This window comes from Chelmon rostratus, chromosome 10 (assembly GCF_017976325.1).
Source record: "Chelmon rostratus isolate fCheRos1 chromosome 10, fCheRos1.pri, whole genome shotgun sequence".
NCBI lineage: Eukaryota > Metazoa > Chordata > Actinopteri > Chaetodontiformes > Chaetodontidae > Chelmon > Chelmon rostratus.
Window position 1 is genome coordinate 14,558,930 of NC_055667.1, and position 21,472 is coordinate 14,580,401.

At 42.5% G+C, this 21,472-nt stretch overlaps 1 protein-coding gene across 2 annotated transcripts in view; it reads right to left on the reverse strand.

The window, feature by feature from the left end:
• Nucleotides 1-21,472, reverse strand: part of lrp1ab (low density lipoprotein receptor-related protein 1Ab) — an 86,379-nt gene that overhangs the window by 48,997 nt on the left and 15,910 nt on the right. For both annotated transcript variants that reach the window (XM_041946013.1, XM_041946012.1), the window contains exons 3-6: nt 10,468-10,605; nt 3,351-3,470; nt 2,940-3,068; nt 2,398-2,658 (exon numbers count right to left, since the gene is read on the reverse strand). In XM_041946013.1, coding sequence (XP_041801947.1) covers nt 2,398-2,658; nt 2,940-3,068; nt 3,351-3,470; nt 10,468-10,605 — 648 coding nt within the window. The remainder of the gene's footprint in view (nt 1-2,397; nt 2,659-2,939; nt 3,069-3,350; nt 3,471-10,467; nt 10,606-21,472) is intronic.

Genomic DNA, 21,472 nt, shown 5'->3' on the forward strand with positions numbered 1-21,472 from the left:
GAAAGTAAGACTGCCTCCTCCAACATCTTAATACATTTCTATGAAATAAAACTTCCGGTGCCATACAGTTAATGAGTATGGCTATTGTTTAGAGTCACGACATGACATACAACAAGATGACTTACTGCTGCTTCAGACACAGCTTACTTTGCCCTGCTCCTTGTGTTAGCACTGCAGAGCCACTTCCTAAATTTAGTAGAAAGTCCATCACCTGATCATCTTATTCAAAACTGCACTTTCTGATATCAACATTAGATCAGATAAAACTTAAGTGCTAGTGTTACTGAAAATATCAGCCCATCATATTAATGTAGTATCAAGGCCGATAAGAAACAGAGAGAGAGACAAATTAAGAGTAATTAAGATAATGCAATAAGCAACTGTAACAACTTGACTTAGATGTAGAACGGTACAAAGCATTTCATATTCTAAGGTGAGCAGAACTGGGACAGCACATAGAGAAATGTGTGAAAAATCTTATTTCATAAAAGGTAATGGGTGCATGAGTCAAAGGTATTTGGGTCGGCGTGTGTGTGCGTGTGTGCGCATGTGTGTGAGTGTGTGTTTGTGTGCGCGTGTCTGAATCTCAGCTATGAGCGTGTTTAAAGTGACCTGACTGGACAGGACATGAGACGGCCAGAGGAATGTAGGGGCTGTTCAGGCTGACATAACCCAATGGAGGAATGTAAATACCATCTGCATGACCACTTGCACACAGACACACACACACACACACACACACCTCCAAGGTACAGCAAATCACTACCTTCTCCCTCTCCCTCTCATTTTATCATTCCCTTGTCTCCTTTGCTTCAATCTTTCTCTCAGGGTCTCTTCTTTCTTCCACCCCTCGCCCCCATTTACCCCACAGACCACTTAACAGAGCGGTGAATCAAAACACCACAGTGGCAAGCCAACACAGTGAGGGCGAGGTGGGATGTAGGCCACTCATGAGAGTGCAGTGAATCAAGTGGAAAAAAAACCATTTTAGGATGCTGGGGTTCACTGAGCCTCCGAGCCTCAGCTCTGCCCCAGCTGTCAGCGGTGACAGCAGTTACACAAGCTTCATTTGAAGTGGATATGAGCCGAGGCGCTTCTAATCACGTCGCAGGCTTCTCGTCCCATATTTCAGGGTCTACGCACCAGGCTCCTCCACTTGTTTTCCTCACGTCTGCCGTTTCACGCCTGGGGCCAATTCTCAAGGGAACGCTTTCCCACACGCACAAACATACGCGCACACGCACAAATCCACACCCTTGCTTTTATGTTTTGTCTACATTTCTGCCCCCATTCTTAGAGAGTAACGGCTGTCAGCCAGACGAATAAAAACAAACCCTGTCAGGCTCGTAATCAGAGATAAATCATGTCAGCATTATATGAGTAAGTCTCCCTCAACGGGAAGTGTTTACATGCTGTGTATGTTTGTCAATGTGTGCGTCAGGGTGTTGCGAAAGGCATGAGAATATGCGAGTTAAGACAATACCCATGGCCTATCACTTGTCATTGTTTATCAGATGTGGTCTATACTATGTCCTCCCACACACACACACACACACACACACACACACGCACACGCACACACACGCACACGCACACACGCGCACGCACACGCACGCACACGCTATCTACCTGCCAAACCTCCAGAACAAAATGTACAGTTCTTGAGGACTTTGGGAGAAAAACAAATGCAAAATGTCATTATATCAAAAATCACTGACTGAAGTTGGGACACAACCGATTACATACAAATTCATCAAACAAGAGCAGTGGAAAAATACATTTCCAGGCTTCTGAATAGCCATGCACAGTCACTACATAAATCAAGCTACACAGTATGTTTCTGTTTTCCTGTCAAAAAATGTGCAAACTAACACCTGAGGGTAATGCTGGCAGCCTTATCTGTATCATATCATTGTAAGTAAGCTACACACATTTGCCTCTATGTGATGATTTAGTGGTGTGTCAGGGTGCCCCTGTTCTTCAAAGACAAACCCTTTGAAAAATAAAGCTGGACTCAGCGTTTCTACTTGGCACTTTCACACTGGTGTGAGCAGCTTTCTGAGATAAGGCCATATTGCTTCACATCTTACATTTGTCTGAGCTAGCATATGCAAAATTGACCATTTGATTCCCGAGGCAAAGTGTGGAAATTTCACACGGGGTGAGCTGACAAGTGGAACTGATTACCTGAGAGCTGCGTGTGTGCTCTTATGCAAGGCATTCATTTCTCTCTCACTGGCAGTCTACAACTGAACTGCCAGGCCCTCGGTGTATCTGACAACATTTTTTGTAGGAATATAGTGCCAGCAGAAAACACAGTTTCTAGACACAAAAGCGAGTTCATTTCTGTTATAGTCAGATGAGATTCCTCTCACTTTTGTCAATGAAACTACTCACGGTGCAGGCTGAGGGAGATGTTGATGGTGCGGATGTTGGTGACGTTCTTGAGGTCAGGGATGTTGGCACACTTCAGGTGGGTGGCAGCGGGGGTTTCACCCACATCTATCCAGCAGACCGTCTCCTCGGCATAGATGAAGTCCATAGCCATGGTCTGCTTGGTGGGGATGGAGGGCAGCCGGCAAGTGGAGCTGCTCAGTGCGGTGCAGCGGATGTCATGAAGGTTAGCTATCAACAGCATAGGCAGACGGTCCACCGGCTCTGGGGAGGGCAACCGAACAGCGGAGTGGAGGGGGGGGGGGGGCACAGGATGAAATGAGGAGAGGGGGTATAGGGGTGTGAGATATGAGGAAGAGATGGAGTGGAGTCAAAGGTCATACATTAATTGCACACCTGTAACATGCTTCTCTTCAGCAAACAAGCTTGTAAAACAAATGGGAGTGACACATGCAGATGTGACAATCTGACCAAAGGAGGAACAAATCAGCTCTGATGAACTGCATCCTTGGTCCCTATTGCACTTCTTGTGTGTGCGTTCTCACCATTTTTGGCTTTGCAGGAGCGGTTGTCTGGCTGCAGCAGGTAGCCTTCCACACAACTGCAGGTGTAGGAGCCTTCAGAGTTTGTGCACGTCTGGCTGCACGTCCCATACACATTGCATTCATTGAAATCTACAGGAGAAAAACAAAATGCATTACTTATTCACAATTTATTGCACTGGATGTACCTTAGATACTTATTTGTTTTCTAGTATTGGTAAAAAAAAGCAAGGGTTACTACTTAACCCTGAGACATGCATTTATCTTCTACCTTGAGGCAAGTGGTTTGTTTAGAAAAAATCTTGACATGCTTTCCTACGCAAAATCCAGTCAGCAAGCAGAAAGTCAGAGTAACCTGATGATTTTAGGAATTTTACTTGAGTGAGAAAAAAATCTGCCAAATCACCCACTCACCTTTACATGTCTTTCCGTCTGCAGCAACCTCATAGCCGTTGCTACAGTAGCACTGAGGCCCATCATGAGTCACAGCACAGTGAAACTGGCACCCATGGGAGGCACAGCCTGGTGCTTGATCTGAAGCAGAGAGATGCAGAGAACACTCAGTACTGAGGAGGAGAATACTGTGGAGGCTAACATGGGGGTGGGGGGATAGCATACATATCAGCAGCTCTTCAGAGGCCTCGATTAAGGGGGCAAATACATTGTGGATAACTACGGAGGCTAAATGAAGCCTGTTTAATAATTGCCTCCTTGATCGGGTTTACGAAGATCAACTTTCCAATTGTTGTCTTAATCCCAGCGCAATTCTCACAGAACCATACTGTCATATCCTATCACATCTCCACTGGGAGATCACATAGGATTGTGGGTACATGCATGCACATATACCCACAATCCTGTGTGATCTCCCAGCGTGTGAGAGAGAGAGTGGGGGTCAAACAAGTGCATGCACGTGTATTCATCCGTGCATGTGACAGACGAGGTGATTTCAATGTGCACAGGCCTCTTCTTTCCCACCCCCAGAGGTAACTCAAGGACACATCCTTTAGGCAGGAAATGAAAGAGGGTCGTCCACACATCCCCTCACCATGCAATCTATAGGGGGGGTGTGCGTGTGCATGCAGATGTGTGTGTCTGGGCCAGGAGATGAATGTGGTAAGGCGTCTGTCATGAATTGAAATGATGCTGTGACAGATAGTGGCACAAATCTGATACTACAAAATAAATTATATTTCAGATTAGCTTCAAACCTCCATTAAATGGCGCTGTGACACTCTTGAACTCAGACTGATAAAATATTTTATCACTTAGGCCTTGTTTGCATCCACCAAGTGCAGGCCTGCGACCCACACCGGGTGCGTCCTGTCCCATAGTTCAACACACGATTGTATGAAGCCACAGAGATCAACTCACAGAGGAAATCACAGTATGTGAGGGCAGAGGGACAGATAACCCTGATCAGCTCTCATTCGTTCAACAGTAATTTTTTTGTCTCTTTACTTCTCAGTCAGTCCTTCTATGTCACACAAGTGGAACTTCCTCTCTCAGTTTCTGCCAGCGTTAGTCTCTGAATCTAGCTGTATGCTGACATCAAATATGACAACTTTGTATTCTCATGGTGCAATCCTACATCGTAGCAACCCCTGGCTGCCCTTTGAAGCTCCAAGACAGCGGCCACAGCAACATTCTGTGTCAACGAGTGAGGCCAAAGCCTTCACATAACCTACCAACACTCACACATCCCCCGCTGATCAAAAGAGCTAAACTTTACTCAAAACTTAAATAAGCCCCATTGAGAAACATTCCCATTTAATCATTTATGTAGTGTAAACACTTAAATTACAAAACCGCAAATAAGCAAAAAGAGAGAAAATGCTTCCACCAGCAGAATGAAATTTACCCCCCCCCCCCAAAAAAAAAAGTGAATGGCCATGGACACACTACGCTTACAGTAGCTAGTGATAGTATGGCTGTGAAGAGCAGAGATTGGACCAGTGAAGGGCCCTTATTATATAAAGGCTGCAGCGCTCTGGGCCACAATGACCCTTTTGTTGTGGCCCTGCTGAAAGGAAGAGTCCCCCAGCAAACACTGTGGCCCATGTCGAATCCATTCACCGAGCCTCACACAGTGAGAGACCACAGGCGACCAGAGTGCTAAAAACACCCACAAAATGCACCTCTGTCCAGGGTCATTTTGTTCCATTTTGTACCGAGTGTCTACTTATGGGTGGGCGATATGGACAAATTTACTATGGCTCTAATTATCACAACGTTATCTCAATGTGAACCTGTGATGATACACAGTATAACAAAATTCTATTTTCAAGAAATGTATTATAATCTATTATAACTGATTAATTGAATTTTAAAAATGCTGTCAAATTTAAGAACTCATACTTGAATTTAACTTCCTTTAGACATGAGAACTACAGAGTCTGATATGGTAAGATTTTTGTTATGATTATATGAAGAGAAAATAAATGTTAATATTTATCACCCAGCACCCTCACTTCTAACCATAGCTCCAAAAATGCATAAAAAGCTTTTGGAATGTGAGTCTGCACATCCTTTTCCTTGTTCAAACCTAAGAGAGCATTTGCAGTTGTATGACAGCAGGGAGAGCAGAGAGGCGAGGACAGAAATTGTAAGAAAAGAACAGCAAACGGCAGGAGAACAGAAGAAAAATGGAGAGGAAAGAAGAAAAATGGGAGAGTTGGGGAAGGCAGGGCAAACAGAGGTGGAAACGAGTGCATAAAGGGCTTAAGTATATGGAGTGGCTAGAAAGGTCCATCTCCGAGCAAACAAGCAACAGCAGCGTGTCAGACGTTTGACCAGGGGTTAATGAACGAAGCAAACAAATCACACAGTCACACACTGGAGGCCTTCAGTCCTAAACAAGCATGCCAAAGCCATTGATCCTGTTACTGCATGGATGGCAACCCTCAATTTCACTCATCCATACCTCTTTAAGTTGAAGCCGGGAGTGAGAGTGTAAAGCTGTTTGTCAAAAGGCCCACTAGGCTGAGTCTTATCAGAAGGCATCTCACATTTCTACACTTGTGTGCACCGTTGAAAAGATGTCAGCGACTTGGGGCAGCAGACTTCAGTCGATGAAAGTACGAGGCATGTACAATAATGACAGCACAATTTACAGATGCATCACCATGAGGTTTGAACATCCTCAAAAGAGAGTTTCAACAAGGTTGCATGTCAAGTCTGGCATGACGGTGGGCACACATAAAGGGCAAAGGGTGATTAGTGAGAAAAAGAACATTAGGAGAGGTGACAGAGACAAAAACAAGAAGAAGGGCTCCAAGACTCTGTCCACAGCCAGTTGATGATGAAAGATATGAAAGTTGACATTTTCCTCTAAAATCTAATCGTCGGCCAGACAGGCTGGGTGCAGCAGGGTGACGCAGGTTGAGTGAGACAGGGACTGGGTGGTGTTGGGGTCATGGCCCAAGTTACACAACAAAACTGTCACGACTCAATGATTTCATAAACGTCACTACTTAAAAAGATCAGCTCATCTATCCATCAACTGGCTTGAAAATGAACCTCTTGCCTGACTTGAAAATCTAAAATAAAATAAATAAAGCCTCTCTGTTTTCCACCCGGTGACTGTAACTGAAAGTAAAAAATTGAACCAAACACTCATTGTATAAACAGGCTACTCAAGTGTGCGACATTTTAAAGAGAGGTAATCCTCAGGACATTCCTGCCTTTGTGCTCTCACTGTCTGGAAACACGTCTACACATGCCCCTGTCCTCTACCTGCAGCTGACAGGAGCCTACCTTTTTCCTACATGGGTCCATCAAATTACTTCATTTTTACATCTTAAATGGAATGCTTCACCCATATTTCTGTTGATTTGGTATGGATACGCATTCCTTTCACATAATACATTTGCATTCTAGCATTGCACATAATAGTATGGAGAATTTGGACAAACTTATTATCAACTAAAACTTTGAGAATACAATCTCATTTAAGTTTAGCAGATCACCATGCTCAGTTAAACACTAAATCAGGCACTATCTAACATTTAGCTGCTGCTCTGTGAAACTACTTTGTGATTATTTGGTTTCATGGTGCATTCCATCACACATTGAGGATGGTGGTAAATGCTGTGTTACTGAAAAGCAAGCACTGCTGAGTATGGTAAATTAGACTTATATAGGAGATAATGATGTATAAATCCAGGTGTATACATAAGAGAGGAGTAGCCAGGAAGGCTCAGCAATTGTGAGCATATAAGTGTATTTATTGGCAGCAGTTTGGAGCTGCATAGTCAAAGGGGGCAAAGTAGCCATATGCAAACAGAAGCATGGCAGCAGCTTGAGTAATGAGCAAAGAGTCGCTATCATAGTCCCAAACAGTGGCGGTGTGCTGCCCCGGATGCTTAAATCTAAACTAACGCAAATATTCAAACACAAATATACAAACACACAAAGTACACACGCTGTGGCACAAAACATTCCCAAACATAGACCACAGTTTAACTCGGCTAAGAAAATTAATGCGTGGATTTTCTTTAATCTGCAGCCCAATATGAGTAAGAAATACATGACAGTAATACAACACTGCACTGTCTCTATATACAGAGATGGGCAAAGACTGGCAATAAAACAGGTCTTGTCATGCAAGACAACTCTGGCTGCAGCCAATAAACTCATTTAGGTCAAGACCCACTCATAAATAAAGATGAAAATGTGGTCTTTCCAAAGGCAGTCTCAAATAGCCTATACCAATTCTCATTCCACAGTTGGTGGGACATGAAGGACAATGAAAGCCCACTGCATGCATAAACAACAGGATCAGGCCACTACAATAATCAGGGTTCCCTTTGAGACAGCAAGGAAGAGGGAAACACTCTCAAGAGTACACAACCCCATTTTCTCTTCTCTATCACACACTTCAGAGGGAGGCAGGTCTAAGGTCTTACCCCCCTAAGAGAGGCCCAATCACCCACAAAATGACAGAGAGAGGACATATGCAGACTACAGATTGATGAAGAGGCTCAACTTTCACCCATATGACAGAACAACAACTCAACTGCCAAATGTCTGCAAAGGCTACATTTAGTTAAGAAGGCCTTTTAAATACAGGCCTTGAACTTTACTTTGACCAAAGGATGGCAAAGATCTGAAGTTAGGCAAGCAAACTCAAGACTCGAGCATCATTGGTTTGGATCACTGAACCACACTAGAAAACATTCTCGACACACTGTTTTTCCATGCTTTTGAGAAAGGCACCAGTACATATATGACTGTAAGTGCTTATTATTCACTTTTTTAATAATCAAAGACGGTTCTTAAAGGTTAAGGTTAAAGGTTAACACTCTCAAATGTTGCTACAACTCTGCCTCACAGCACATTTAAAATAAATAAGACAGAGGAGGAGCACAGTAATTCAGCAAGGAGTTCCACCTCAAGCAACTTAACAATGAGGCTTCAAGGTTTTTCTCTATAACAATGTTCATGACTAAATGAGCTCAATGAAGTCAATTTTCAGAAAAAAACATCATGTTGCAATTTATTCGAAAACCCAGTCTGTTTAATCATGACTGTGTGGGTGTGGTTTGATCAGATGTGATTAACAGTGGTGTCTCCGTGGCGACGAGCAAATAACACCACAACTGTCATCAGATTCTGTCCACTGTTAAATTCTGATTGGTGCATGGAAATGTGTGACATCATCCTTTGCCATCAGAGACCTGAAGAGCTCACACAAAATTTTAATGTTGTTCTGATTTGATTTTTTTACTTGATTTTTTGCTTTTGCTTTTGGAAAGAGTCACAAATAAATTGTCAGATTAAGTGCTGAACATTGCACCACATTGCCAGTATCAACCTAACCACCTATCACAACACCACGGAGTCCACCTGGGTACTCCCTTGGTATCACTCCTGGACACAAACCACACCAACTAATCCCACACACTACGAAAATCCTGAGGAAATTTATTTCAGTGAGATAAAATTCCTGCCTGACCTACCTTGCTACACTCCCCTTTCTAACCGGTCTTGTCAACAACTTCAGCAGAATTACTTGGGCACACTGACAAACAAAGTGTGCTTTCAGACATCAGGGCGCAGGTATACTTTGCACAACCCGGCAGTTTGTACAAGCAAACACTAGGATGCTTGTGAAAGGCCAGGCCTTTCCCTGAAAAGAGGGGAACTTGCAAACAGCAATGCCAAAAGTTCTGGACAAACTGCTGGTGTGTTTGTGTGCAGGGTAATGGGTGTGTTTGGGTGTGTATTTGCAAGAATGTGACTATGTGAGTGTATGTTTGTGTGCACATGTGAGTGCATGCATGCATTACAAGCCCATGAACATGTAGGTGTGCGCTGACCAATGCCGTACTGGAGGACAGCTGGACTTGTGTCCTCGGGGACAGGCGGTGCATGTTGTGATTGGATGACATCATCGCTGTGTTGTGTAAAGCCTTGTCTAGCAGTGATGACCAGTGTGTGGGATACTAACACTTTCACCCACTCTGTACAACTGTCCACTTCATTAGACCAACAGTGCCCCTGCTCTTCTGGACAAACCTCATCTCTGACTAATTCACTATAACTTTTTAATCTAATGACTCAACTCTAAGCAGAAGAGTTATTCATTCACTCACTCTTTATCTACACAGGGTGGTCCAATAAGAAAGCTCTTTAGCAGTGGCTTACTGTGTACAGAGGTAAATAAGAGGAACAGACACTACAGTACAACACAAATGACTAAAATGACTAAAATTTACCAATTTACCACATTTGGTTTATATTTCAAATTACAAGATGGTTCAATATCACAGACACTGTTTGAGAACTGGGCAGACCAACCCTTGTTGCAGGACTTTGGTCCACTCAGACTTTAGCGTTGAATGTAAATATTTGATTAAGTGATTTCATATTCCAGGAAATGGTTATTGGTACTGAATAGCACAGTTCATAAACCCTACAACTGGTAAAATCAAGAGGCAGACACACAGGTGTGCACAGCAGGAATTAAAAGCACCCCAACATGAATTATTGCAACTATAAACAGGCAGAGCTTCAGACAGCTATATCTGCCTTGCTGAATGCTGAGGCAATCCTCTGTAGGCAGCCAGTGTTTGCTCCTTTGTCTGCTGCAACAAAGACTGACACTATGGGCCCAATATGTTCCATCTCTCATTTTTCTATCTTCTCTAATTAATAGTGGAGGATTTGATGGGATTCTTCTTCAGCAGCATCTGGGTTGAATGCTCATCATTCCCGCAGGGATTGAGGAAACAGCCTCCTAGCTGCGCTGATTGATAAATTAATGACTTTTTTCCCCAGAAAGAGAAATTCCATTGTAATTGTATAAGCCAGAGCAGGCCAGCTCATTAAAGAGCCTAATAGAGATTATTGGATAGAGATTATAGTTTTGGATGGGAAGACAAGGAGATGCTGGGACCCACAACAAAGGCTGACACTCTTGTCTCTGTGCGACAGAGATAGAGAAAGTGACGATGCTATCTGTTCTGAGTGTGTTTCACAGAAAATGGGAGTTATCAGACGTGTGTGCATGCTTCTGTGTGTTTATTACCTCGGCAGTGAGGCCCCTCATCCCAGCCATCGGTGCAGTCAGGGACTCCATCACACACTTTGCTCATGTGGATGCACACATCCGGGTCCAGGCACCCATGTTCATTGACAGGACACTGGTTCACCCTGTTGTGCGAGCCTGGAAAGCAAGCAAAACAATTTTGAGGAAAAACAGCAAAACAAAAGATGATAGAGCCTTAAACTCTAAGAAATAACTTACATACAGTGAAAAAATAAGCATATCTAAAAGCAACAGTGTATATAAAATATTGTAAATTCAAATTAATAATTCAAAATGTATGTATTTGAATTCAATTCGGTTTCATAAAACTATTCAAAACAGAACCTACAAGGGGAGATTACTGGGGTCGTGGGTGAGGCCAACATTCCTAGTAGTGGGCCCTTTATCCTACAGATATTATCAAACTTGGAAAGACCTTAGACAAGAAGAAGAAAACATCCTTAACTGCTCAATAGTTACAAAATGTTAGATATTTTCATTCTAATCTAGTTATATATTGAAACCTTTATTCAATCAGGTTGTCTCAGAAGAGGAAAAAGAGCAGAGATAACAACACTGCTAGTCACACTCAAACAGCACCAGAAACAACCCCCACTTTCCTTGTTCAATGCACAACCTGTGTGGTGAAACATTGTCCATGTAATTTTCAAATGGTCCTCAATGTTGGATCAACCGCTGTTTACTGTGGGTGGACGGATAATCCAGGGATTCCTTCCAAATATAATCTGGGGGCCTTTCTTTGATTGTACTCTTTTGGTCATCTCTCAGTGAGTGTTAATGAAATCCTTCCCTCCATCACTTTAACCGGGTGCCAGTTCATGAAATTATTCTTATGCATTATGTTAAGTGAGTAACCCACAAGATCATTCTGTGTATCAAGCCAATGTTTTGTTTTGTACAGGAACTTGGCCTGCTTCCCTCAACTAGAGCATTTACTGATGGGGGATCGGCCTGCCTGATAAGACGGGTTGTATGGGGGTGTCGCAGCCCTCAGTCCAAGCAAAGTCCTGCCATATGGAGGGTCTCGATCAAGATCAAGTTTTTAACCTCGTTAACATGTCCAGCCAGGGTTTCATATGTAATATACCTAAGGAACTAATCCTGTTCCCAAAATCCCAATTCTAGAGGAGAAACCAGGCATACATACCGGTATATTGCAAGCTAAGTTTCACCACTTTTAAAACAATGGCAGAGACATGTTCTGTTTTTTGGTTGCCAAGTTGCAAAAGGAGAATTGCAATAGCCTTTTCCAGGGGATTGTTTTGCCACAAAACTTATATTGAAGCTTGCTTTTCCATCCAGTTATCCTGGGGAGACAGCGAGTACGAGCCAACATCTTGGTAAGATTATTTTTCTTGAGTTTTATCTGTTGACTGTGTCCAAACAAATCTGCAGTGTGCTAGATAATGTTAGCCAATGCTAGCCTGCCAAGTTACATGATGATTCATGTCAAATGCTGACAGGACATTTATTACGGCTTGGGGGTGTTGACTAAGAAAGTTACGGCAAATGATACTTAAAACAGTTTGTCAGATAGCTAAGCTGCTGATGACGTTTGTGAGTTTGATGAGCAGAGTCCAAGCTGCAGGCGAGTGGTGGAGGGGTGGGTGGAGGTGGTGACTGCTTACATCTGGGTGTGCTGTATGAATGCAAAGGTGTAGAATTACCTCTAAGTCAATGTAAGACAAAAAGGTATTTTTTTTCATTTTCTAATGTAATTTTATGAGCAAAGATGTGTTTTTAAGAGTTTAATCAATGCCTGAAGAGGAGTTTCAATCTGAGTGTTTCACTTTCTCCTCTATGAGTTTCAGTGAGTTTAGGTCGTTTATATTATCACCAAGATAAAATTTAGCTATAAATGAAGAAGACCCAAGGTCAATTTGCTGCCAATCTTAATCATAATTACTTTGAACATTGTTTTACTTTTATACTCACAGCAGTAGGTTTCAAGTTCTTCAATTAATTTTGTCTCTTTTCACAATACAGTGTCATTAATCTGCATTAAAAAGTTAAGTCAATTTAAAAAACAATCTTCTCTACTTCCTTGCCTCAAAATTTTTTCCCATCAATCTAGTTTCCTGTCAGTCAACAGGTTAAGTCCAACACTGAACTATAAAACTGTGGCAGCCCTCTGCAAAATAAAGGGCTCTGTCAGAGTAGGACTTTTTTAGCACATGAGAACCTGAATGGTCCCTGCATGTGTTACACAGAGAGCAAAATATTATGTAACATATGTGCGTGTATGCAGTTACTGTGTAGACCCTCAATATGTGCTATATGGCAAAGAAATATGGTCTGAAAATGTTATCACATTACAAAAGCAAAAATAATGATAATAACACTGACAAAGATATTCTGAATCTACGGGGTGTGGAGGGCAAAGGACAGAACGTGATCTCATCTGGTCCAGAAAAAGCAGAGATTTTTTATCAGACCAGTAGATGCAGTCTCTTCCCCTCATGCTCTCCCACTCTTCTCTCTATCTCTCTCTCTCTCTCCTATCAGCCCACACTGCAGAGCAAACAGTTTGCTTTGGCTGTTTCTCTTCTTCCTCCTCCTCCTTCTCTTCCTCCTCCTCCTCCTCCCTCCCTCCCTTTCTCTCTCTCTAACATCTGCTGACCCATTTTAGAAAAACACTCGAAGCAGAGAAAATAAAGTTCACCTCCTTCACAGGAAACGATCTGTAGAGTTCTGTGGGTTGCGTACAGTGCTGGGAGAGGCTTTGAGAAGATGATATTTGAATATGTGCAGCCTGAGCGGCAAACCTGTTTCAGATGCCTCCTTTACAATCTGACACACACACACAAACACACGCCAAGTGTTCAGTGTCTGAATATTAAGCAGCCAAAGAGTAGTTCATTTGACCCTCACTTCTGCCTGAGGTGAGACTTTGAGGAGTTAAGCCTGGTCATACTCTATGTTATACAGCCTATAGAGCCACTGAGAAAAATACAGTACGTTATGAGTTATTAGGGTCTTGGAGGAAAGTAAAAATACACCTATCTCAATGGATATGGCATATTCTTACAAGTCATACAATTAAAAGAATCAAAATGTAGATGTGGTTTAAGATTTATATGAGGAGAACGTTTGCCTGCATGTCGGCAGTCCCTGCAGAAAACCACAAGCATTCCCACTGAGTCCTCTCTATTCATCCAAGAGATTAGTAACCACACACAGATCATAAAATGTAACTCTGTTAAAACAAGTACCTTAAAGTGACAAGAGCTTCCATAATGATCCCACCACAGCAGCCTGTGTGGTAAAATATACCACATTCGAACATAGAATTAGCTTCTAATACATCTGGCTTAGGGAGAGGGAGACCACCTCTACCATTTGGGGGATGCTAGCATATTAGCAGCTCTCCTACAGCCCCTGCCACTAAGCCAGCCTGATTTACATTCAATAAACTGCCAGCCTGGGGATTTCTACATAAACTGCAGTACCAGGAATAAACTGCCATGCACACAGGAAATGAAACCCCTGCCAAGGATTTATCATTTGTCAACAGTTTTCTCTGCGTTCTAAAAAAAAAAAAACAAGTCTGACCAAAAGTCATCTGAATGATACCTACTGCACAAACCCGCATCTTTGCAACTGTGCATACGTGTGAGCATATTTGATAAAAAGAGATGCGTGAGGACTGGAGAGACAGATAAAGTAACTGACATAGTGTCTGCGTTGCACTCTCCCAGGAACAAGGTGCCTACACACTGCAGCTATCAAACGAGTAAAGAGACAACAACACAAACTCTACTTTCCATCACACACATACAAACTTTTCTCTTACACACACTCCTGCCTTTACACTGGCCAGACAGCAACAGAATACGTTCTTTGGAAACAAATGAACAACTGCCAGCAATACACAACAACCGGAAATAATCGTTTGAGTTCCACAACACAGTAATATCTTGGCAGGAGCTGAATAGGGACCAGCAGCAGAAAACTAAATAGAAAGGACAATATGGAGGATTAAATAACTTTGCAGGAGGGACAATGGACATGAGCTCCGTACTCCCTGCTCCAGTTTGGGAAGTTGTTGGCAGTGTATTACAATAAGCTCCCCTCATACTTGCAGTAGCCATTTCCTGCGTCATCCGTCAGTGGAAGCAGGGCATTACTGAGCAAATCTGAAGGGAGAGAATACAGCAGAACTTCTCCTTTTTTCCATATGCACACCTACACACGCATTATACACATTCAAGTCTGCTGTGTGCATGTGGGAAATCTTGTCATTTTATTTCTGTAGGCATTGTAGTCTACACATGGTGCCTGGCTGGATTGGTTTTAACAAATGGGAACAATATCTTGTTTCTGGAAGAAATAAGGTGATGTCTTGGAAAAACGTTCTGCATGTCTCTTGTGTCTTATGTCTCTTAAGAAACCTTGCCATGTTAAATCTAACATTTAATACTACGGCTTCCTTTCCAAGTTGCTGCTTTTATCCAAGGTTTTAAAGAAAGATGCCACAACACAGATTACATACTTTTAGCTGACAGGAGATTTGGAGAAATTCTCATAGCATCAATTACTCTCCGTGACACAGCGACCAATGAAATGTCTTGACTTTTAAGTATGGTTTCCTCACACAAACTTAAATTGCCTTTAAAACTAGGTTAAGTTAAATGGCTCTCTTAAAATGTGGCTAAGAACAATCCTTGATTTAGCATATTCTTATTTAGACTATTATAAGAAGACCAATGTACACCAGATAAGCACTTAAAGATTGGAGCAAAGAAAACAGATCATTTTACTGCTGGAGCCCAGAATTCAGTTGTTGTGACAAACAAAGTGGCCTACACTCCATCTCTCCAAGCGCTGATCACATTGAGGTTTTTGGCATCTGACATTTGGCACCTTCCACTGTCAATCTGGAGATTTATGTGGTATCAGTGACGCAACATTACGAAACATAATTGATCAAGTCTGCAGCCTTTTCTGAACTGAAAGATCATTAAATCGAGGTCCCCGGTGCTGCAGGCAAAGCCAACTACAAGCTTCAGTTCAATGAATATGGTAACTTCCCAAAAGCAACTGGCTGTATAGCCCATATAGATGTCATATTCTCATCCAAACTCTCTCCTCTCCAGATGCTGAGGAGTACAAGAATTGAAATAACTGGGTTTCTATTCATGTTCTATTCACGTTATAAGCTGCATATTTATAGTTCTCAAACATTTTTGCTCGGTGGAAAGGTACAACTCCTGCTAAAAACTTAACTCTTCTTGTTTCTATTCTCTTCTTTACATGCTCAGCTTAAAAAGGGAGAACGTAGTGGAACTGATTTCTGGAGAATACAGAGAACAAACCAAGAGAATGTATCATCATGGGAACAGCAGTCATTAACATCAGGATGTTTTCAATGTAAATGGTGCCACTTTCTCACTTTTGCCATTTCATTGGAGTTTTATTTCCTGCTTCTATCAGGTATCTTTGGTTCAAATAGAATTATACATGTAAACACTGAGTAGTGTGATATTATCTGTTTTGTTCTACTCAGCTGTGGTCATGGAATGATGTCTTCCTGGCTTTTAGCTGATTTAAGCTTTTGACCTTCTAGATTTCTTTTGGAGATTCATCTTAGAATTTCTGGAAAAAGTTATCCATGCTTTTGTTATCACAATCAACACAGCAAATTCCTTTGCTCATACCATGATTTGAGCCAAAAGTGCCTCTTTGCTCTCAATACATAAAAAATTCAACAGCTAGGATTTGTAAGAGACCAAAAGATAAGATCTATCACCCTATGGCTTACATTTCCTACCATGCTCATATTACTTTTGCTGTTTTTTTTACTCTCTAGACAGCGTAACTCTGTTTGAAAGTTCTATAAAACATAGATAAGATTATGAAATGATAATCATCTCCATCTGTATGGAACCACAAACACAGAAACGTGAAACCACTTCCAGTTATATTTGCAGGGACCTCTCTGAAACCATTTCCTCTCTAAATTCAGTGCAGAAACCAACTTCTTACAAATAAGGTACCACAAAGAGAAGTGAATGCATGTAAAAGAAATGATTTCAGTATCAAGTGATTTTACATGACAATCAGGTTAACACAACCTGAAATTCTCGGTCGATGAAAATAGTGATTATTTGCCCTAAAGTATGATTGGCAGGTGTTATAAAATTTGCTATATGAGTGAGAGGATATAATAAGAAACAAGGTTTAACAATGATTTTGCATGTCGCCTCACTGGGATAGCAGATTCTTCAGTGGTTTTGGCAGCCTTGGAGACATAGAACTGCTAGTGAGAACAATGTTAGAAGCTTGGCAGTGCAGTGGATAACAGACAAAGAAAAAGAGGGAAAATTACAACCTTCACACCGATTAGAGGGTAGAGTGAGGATAATTACATTATTGCACTAAACTGTGTGATCAGCTAACGGTGATATTAGCATATCCTCACTGTGTCCTCAGGGATCTTAATTGTTCAAATCTTTCTCAAATCTGTGGCATGATCGCTCTCTCTTAGTCTCTTATATGAATCACATATTGAAGAAATAAATGCTGGGATTCATCATGGTTAAAACAAACTATGGGTCATGATAAAGAACTTGTGTTCAGCTTTCTTGAAACTCTTATTGCAGCATGCTGTCTGTGGAGTGAAATATTGCTCCGTGCAAAGACAATATTACACATTTCCCCTGAGCACCGTGTAGATTTAGGTAATGCATCACTGTCTGTGTCACCTTCAAATTCCCCAAATACAGAGTGTAGTCACTGCTTGCATGTGGCTCTGGGTTCCACTGGCTTGTCTGACCGGCACTAGGCCTCTGAGTTGTGACGTGAAAGACTCTTTTAAAGCATGCTTCCCTCCAACACCTCAACCTCTAAACCCCACCATCCCCCATCCCTCAGTTCCCGTAGTTATGCAATGACCTTAAATTTAGATCCCCTGTCGATCTTTTGTCCTGTGCATAAAAGCCTGCTTTTCTTCCTGCTCTTCGGGTTCCATGGCAGCCCCTGACTGACTCCCATAAAGTCTGCTGTCAGCTCGAATAAACATGTTGTGCAGGGTGACAGGCAGGCCTGCCCACTGAGTGACTCTCACCACTCTGGAATCACTCCTTACAGCAGCATGCACAACAAGCACATGGCTGTGCCACAAACCTACTGAGGCGACCACAGCATACAGGGCTTACAGCACATACAGGGCTGTCACTGGAAGAAGACCTAATGTGCTAGTTTATCTTACAGCACCCTTACCATGATCATAACAGCAGCCTAAACAGTATTAAGTCAACATAACAAGTAAAAAATGTTTAATGTATCTGTATCTTAGGATGTTATATACTGTAATATTGTCTGTTTTTGATTTGTATCTGGTTCTAATTACTTGTATTTGTTTGAGCTGCTGCCACACTTGTCCAGGACTCCCTTGAAAAGAGATTTTTCATCTCAATGGGACCTATCCTGGTTATATAAAGGTTAAAAGACACAAGCATACTGCAAAGATCCTGATAAGGATGATGTCACGGGATACTCCACCCGAAATGTATCGAGCATTGAGCACGTCCCTGTAGGCTTGAAAAGCTTATACATTTATGAGTGTTAAAAACCAAAAACCTTCTGTAGCATAATCCCCTTCCTTGCCATCTATGCATGCAATCAGTGCCATCATCATAATAGGAATAAATACATTTTAGCCAGTTAAAACTTGACAAGTAGTACACAAGTAGTTTGGAAGGTTTCTATAGACATTAATTCTATAATTTTAATCCCATGAAAACCATCATAATCAACAGTCTTTAATTTGATCTGACAAGAGCTACAGTTTTTAAAAACCTGCAAAGATTTTACAGCCACCTTTCTAGTCTACAGGGGATTTAAAAGATAGCGCTTGGGTGGAGTATCAGTTAAAGCTGGATTCTTCCAGTAAAACAGCAATACAAATCTATTAAATCTCTGTACCTGCTTGGTCAAACATTTAAGTCTGTTAAGTTTGTTGCCACGGAGAAATACGGCATGTTCTCTAGCTTCAAATACAAACAAACTGTCACCGTATAAAATGCTCCACAGAACATTTCCCCAAAGTAGCACACAACGAGGCAGCTAGCAAAAACAAAGCAAGTCACCATCTGCAACCAGAGGGGAAAACTGTGAGGCAATTACACCAGAGGAAAGACTGGTGATGAGATATAAGGAACAGAGATGACAAGAGCCTAGCTTCTCCGCCTTCTTTGACAGACAGAGAGGAAGACAGTGGGACATAGGAGGGAGAGAAGGAGACAGGGCGTGGAGGAGACAGCAGAGAAAGCGAAGTGGTGCCTGTGTGGCGTGAGAAAGCCCTGTGTTCTCTGTCTGTTGATAGGCCGGTGAGGCTGAGGAGGGCTCAGGGCCACAGACCAGAGGGATTTACAGGGCTTTGCTCCTTCCTCTGTGGAAGCAGCGTGTCAACCACTGCCACTACAGAACCTCCTGCCCCTGCCTGGTGCCCCCTGCGAATACAGCTACATGACTGATTACAGGCTATGAAAGGACCCCCCTCCCAACTTCACTGTAAAAGGCTGTTTCTATAGAAAATGGATCAGAGGTTTACAAAGCCATTTCCATTTTCCTCCTCAGCCTAAATGCTAATCTGCTCATTTTCTCCTATACAAAAGGCTTTTTCTGTAGGATCATCCCTTCTCCACATCACTCCATGCCTCTGTCCCATCCCACCACCTCAGCAGTCGGCTCTTCCTGGTTGTCTTGGAGAGGCTGCTGAGGCATGACAGTCAGATGGGCTGGACAAAGGACGATGCTGGCAAGCGTCCAGAGGGGGCTCAAGGGCAAGAGATGGACAGATAACCTTGTTGTGTGGCCCTGGATGCCTCGGGCAGCTGCACAGAGATGATAACTCAATCTTCCCATCTGACCTCCCTACCGGCTCGGCCCCAGGCCATGGCATCCACTGACATGGGCCAGAGTGTGTGTGGGCCAAGGGAAATGGTATGGTTGTGTGTTGCGAGGTGCCAACACTGCTACATCAAACTGACTCTTTGATGGAGCTTCCAGTGTGTTAGTGCAAATTGTCCTGTTGAAAGCAAATGACATGAAATCACATGTTTACTGGAAGCTTAACATGAAAGTTTAATGAAAAGAGTCTGGATTCCAGGGACCGCATTTGGCTGTTGTTACATTAAGTACTTTCAGCCTCTTCACGCAAGGGTCCCTCAGTTTCATTATGAAACTGCATTCCAAGATATATCTCCTCAAAATTACTTTCTAGCATCAACAAGGAAAACTTGCGCGCGTCTATGTGTGCAACACTTCTACTAACTCACAGAGACAACTTTAATGACAGCTTGACAGTACAAGTACAGGGAGTGGCTTGTCATTTGCAAGTGTTAACTACTTTGAGTTATCAGTTCATTTTCTCTCCCTGAATGAAAGTGGATAGCACTGCATGGGAAAAGAAAGGCAGTGTATTTGCATGATTGAAATGCATTTCACCCCCTGCTTGGAAGTCCTCCTGTGGACATTTTAATGCTAAATCAGGGGCTAAAAAGTCTAACAGAGAATTAGGGGCAGACAATTGTTGCAAAAGGTTTTTTTTTTTTGGATGATGAAAGGGATTCCTTCATGGCAAGCACTTCTCATGATGGAGAAAGTGCTTACATGCTAGGGCTTATTCAGACATCTGTTCTCATTCGCTGGCTCAACCACAATGAATGTGGTTCACGCAAGCATCATAATTGCATACAGATTTGGGATACAGACAGGGAGTCAGTGTTTTTTACAGCAACTGTTCCACCAGAGATGTGAAATAGCTGTGACACAGGGCTTTTAATTTTAACAACAGCATCACGAAAGAATGGTTAGAAAATTAAAGCTATGTTTGCTCAAATGCTACAATTTTGACAGGCTGAGTTGGAAGATTTCTCTACAGAACTCAAGTCAAAATATCTTCGAGAAATGTAGTTATTGTTATTATTGTTGTAAAATGTCACGACCACAGTGCAACAATCTCTCCATAACTTAGCAGAGAAATAAAGCTGAAAAGAAACAAAAAAGCAACAACTACATTTTGGTGATGTGACACTGGGACAAAACAGCAGACACTGTGCAGAGCGACAGAAAACCTTACTGTACAATAGGTCTTGATTGATTTACTTTTGTTTTTGATACTGGCCTGTTATGGATAAACCTTTTTATCCCAAGAAAAAAATAACCTACACAGTGCACACAGAGACCCAACAGTATGGTTAATAAAACAGCACACACACACACAAAATAAAAAACACAACAAAAAGTCTTTGGCTCACACCTCATCAGTGTCTGCTCAACGTCTGCAAGGAAAGCCACACATTGACATCATGAACAACTCAAACAGTCCCCCCACCACCACTTTATCTCCGCTAGATAGAGAGTGCTTGAACAACATACCACAACTAATAAGAACATAACATAGGCAGCAGTCCTACAGGGAGCACCATCATCGAGATACACAGAGCATAAACTCCTGCCCTGAGGGCACGTGTCAACCACTTCCTGAGCCCTAAGCCTGTATGTAATTGAGGTGAACTGGCTCATCTGAAACCAATTGAAGCCATGCAGTGCAGGGGGGGCAGTGCAGTCTGCATGAGAGGATGACAGGGTCACACCTGCAGACAGGGGCCTGTACAGGCAACCTGATGATGGCTATCTGACTGTGTACTGGGGGCTGTAAGAGGGGGGTTCACATTGGGGGTCTGAGGGCTAAGACGACTCTACAGCTGGCAACCTGCCCAGACCCCCACATCCATTTACAATGACAAGTCATGCAGGTCCATGTGCAAAATCCATACATGTACCTCCACATCACTCTGCCTCAGTACCCCTCAACAAGCAGGGATGCCGACACACATTGACCCCTGGCATCAAATGCCACCTCAACCCCAGCATGTCAACGCCTCATGTGATGCAACGTTGCAACCCTACTACTGTGGCAGGAGTCTGTCTTTAGCTCCTCAACATAATTACAGCCCAGATGAATGGTTTGGAAACG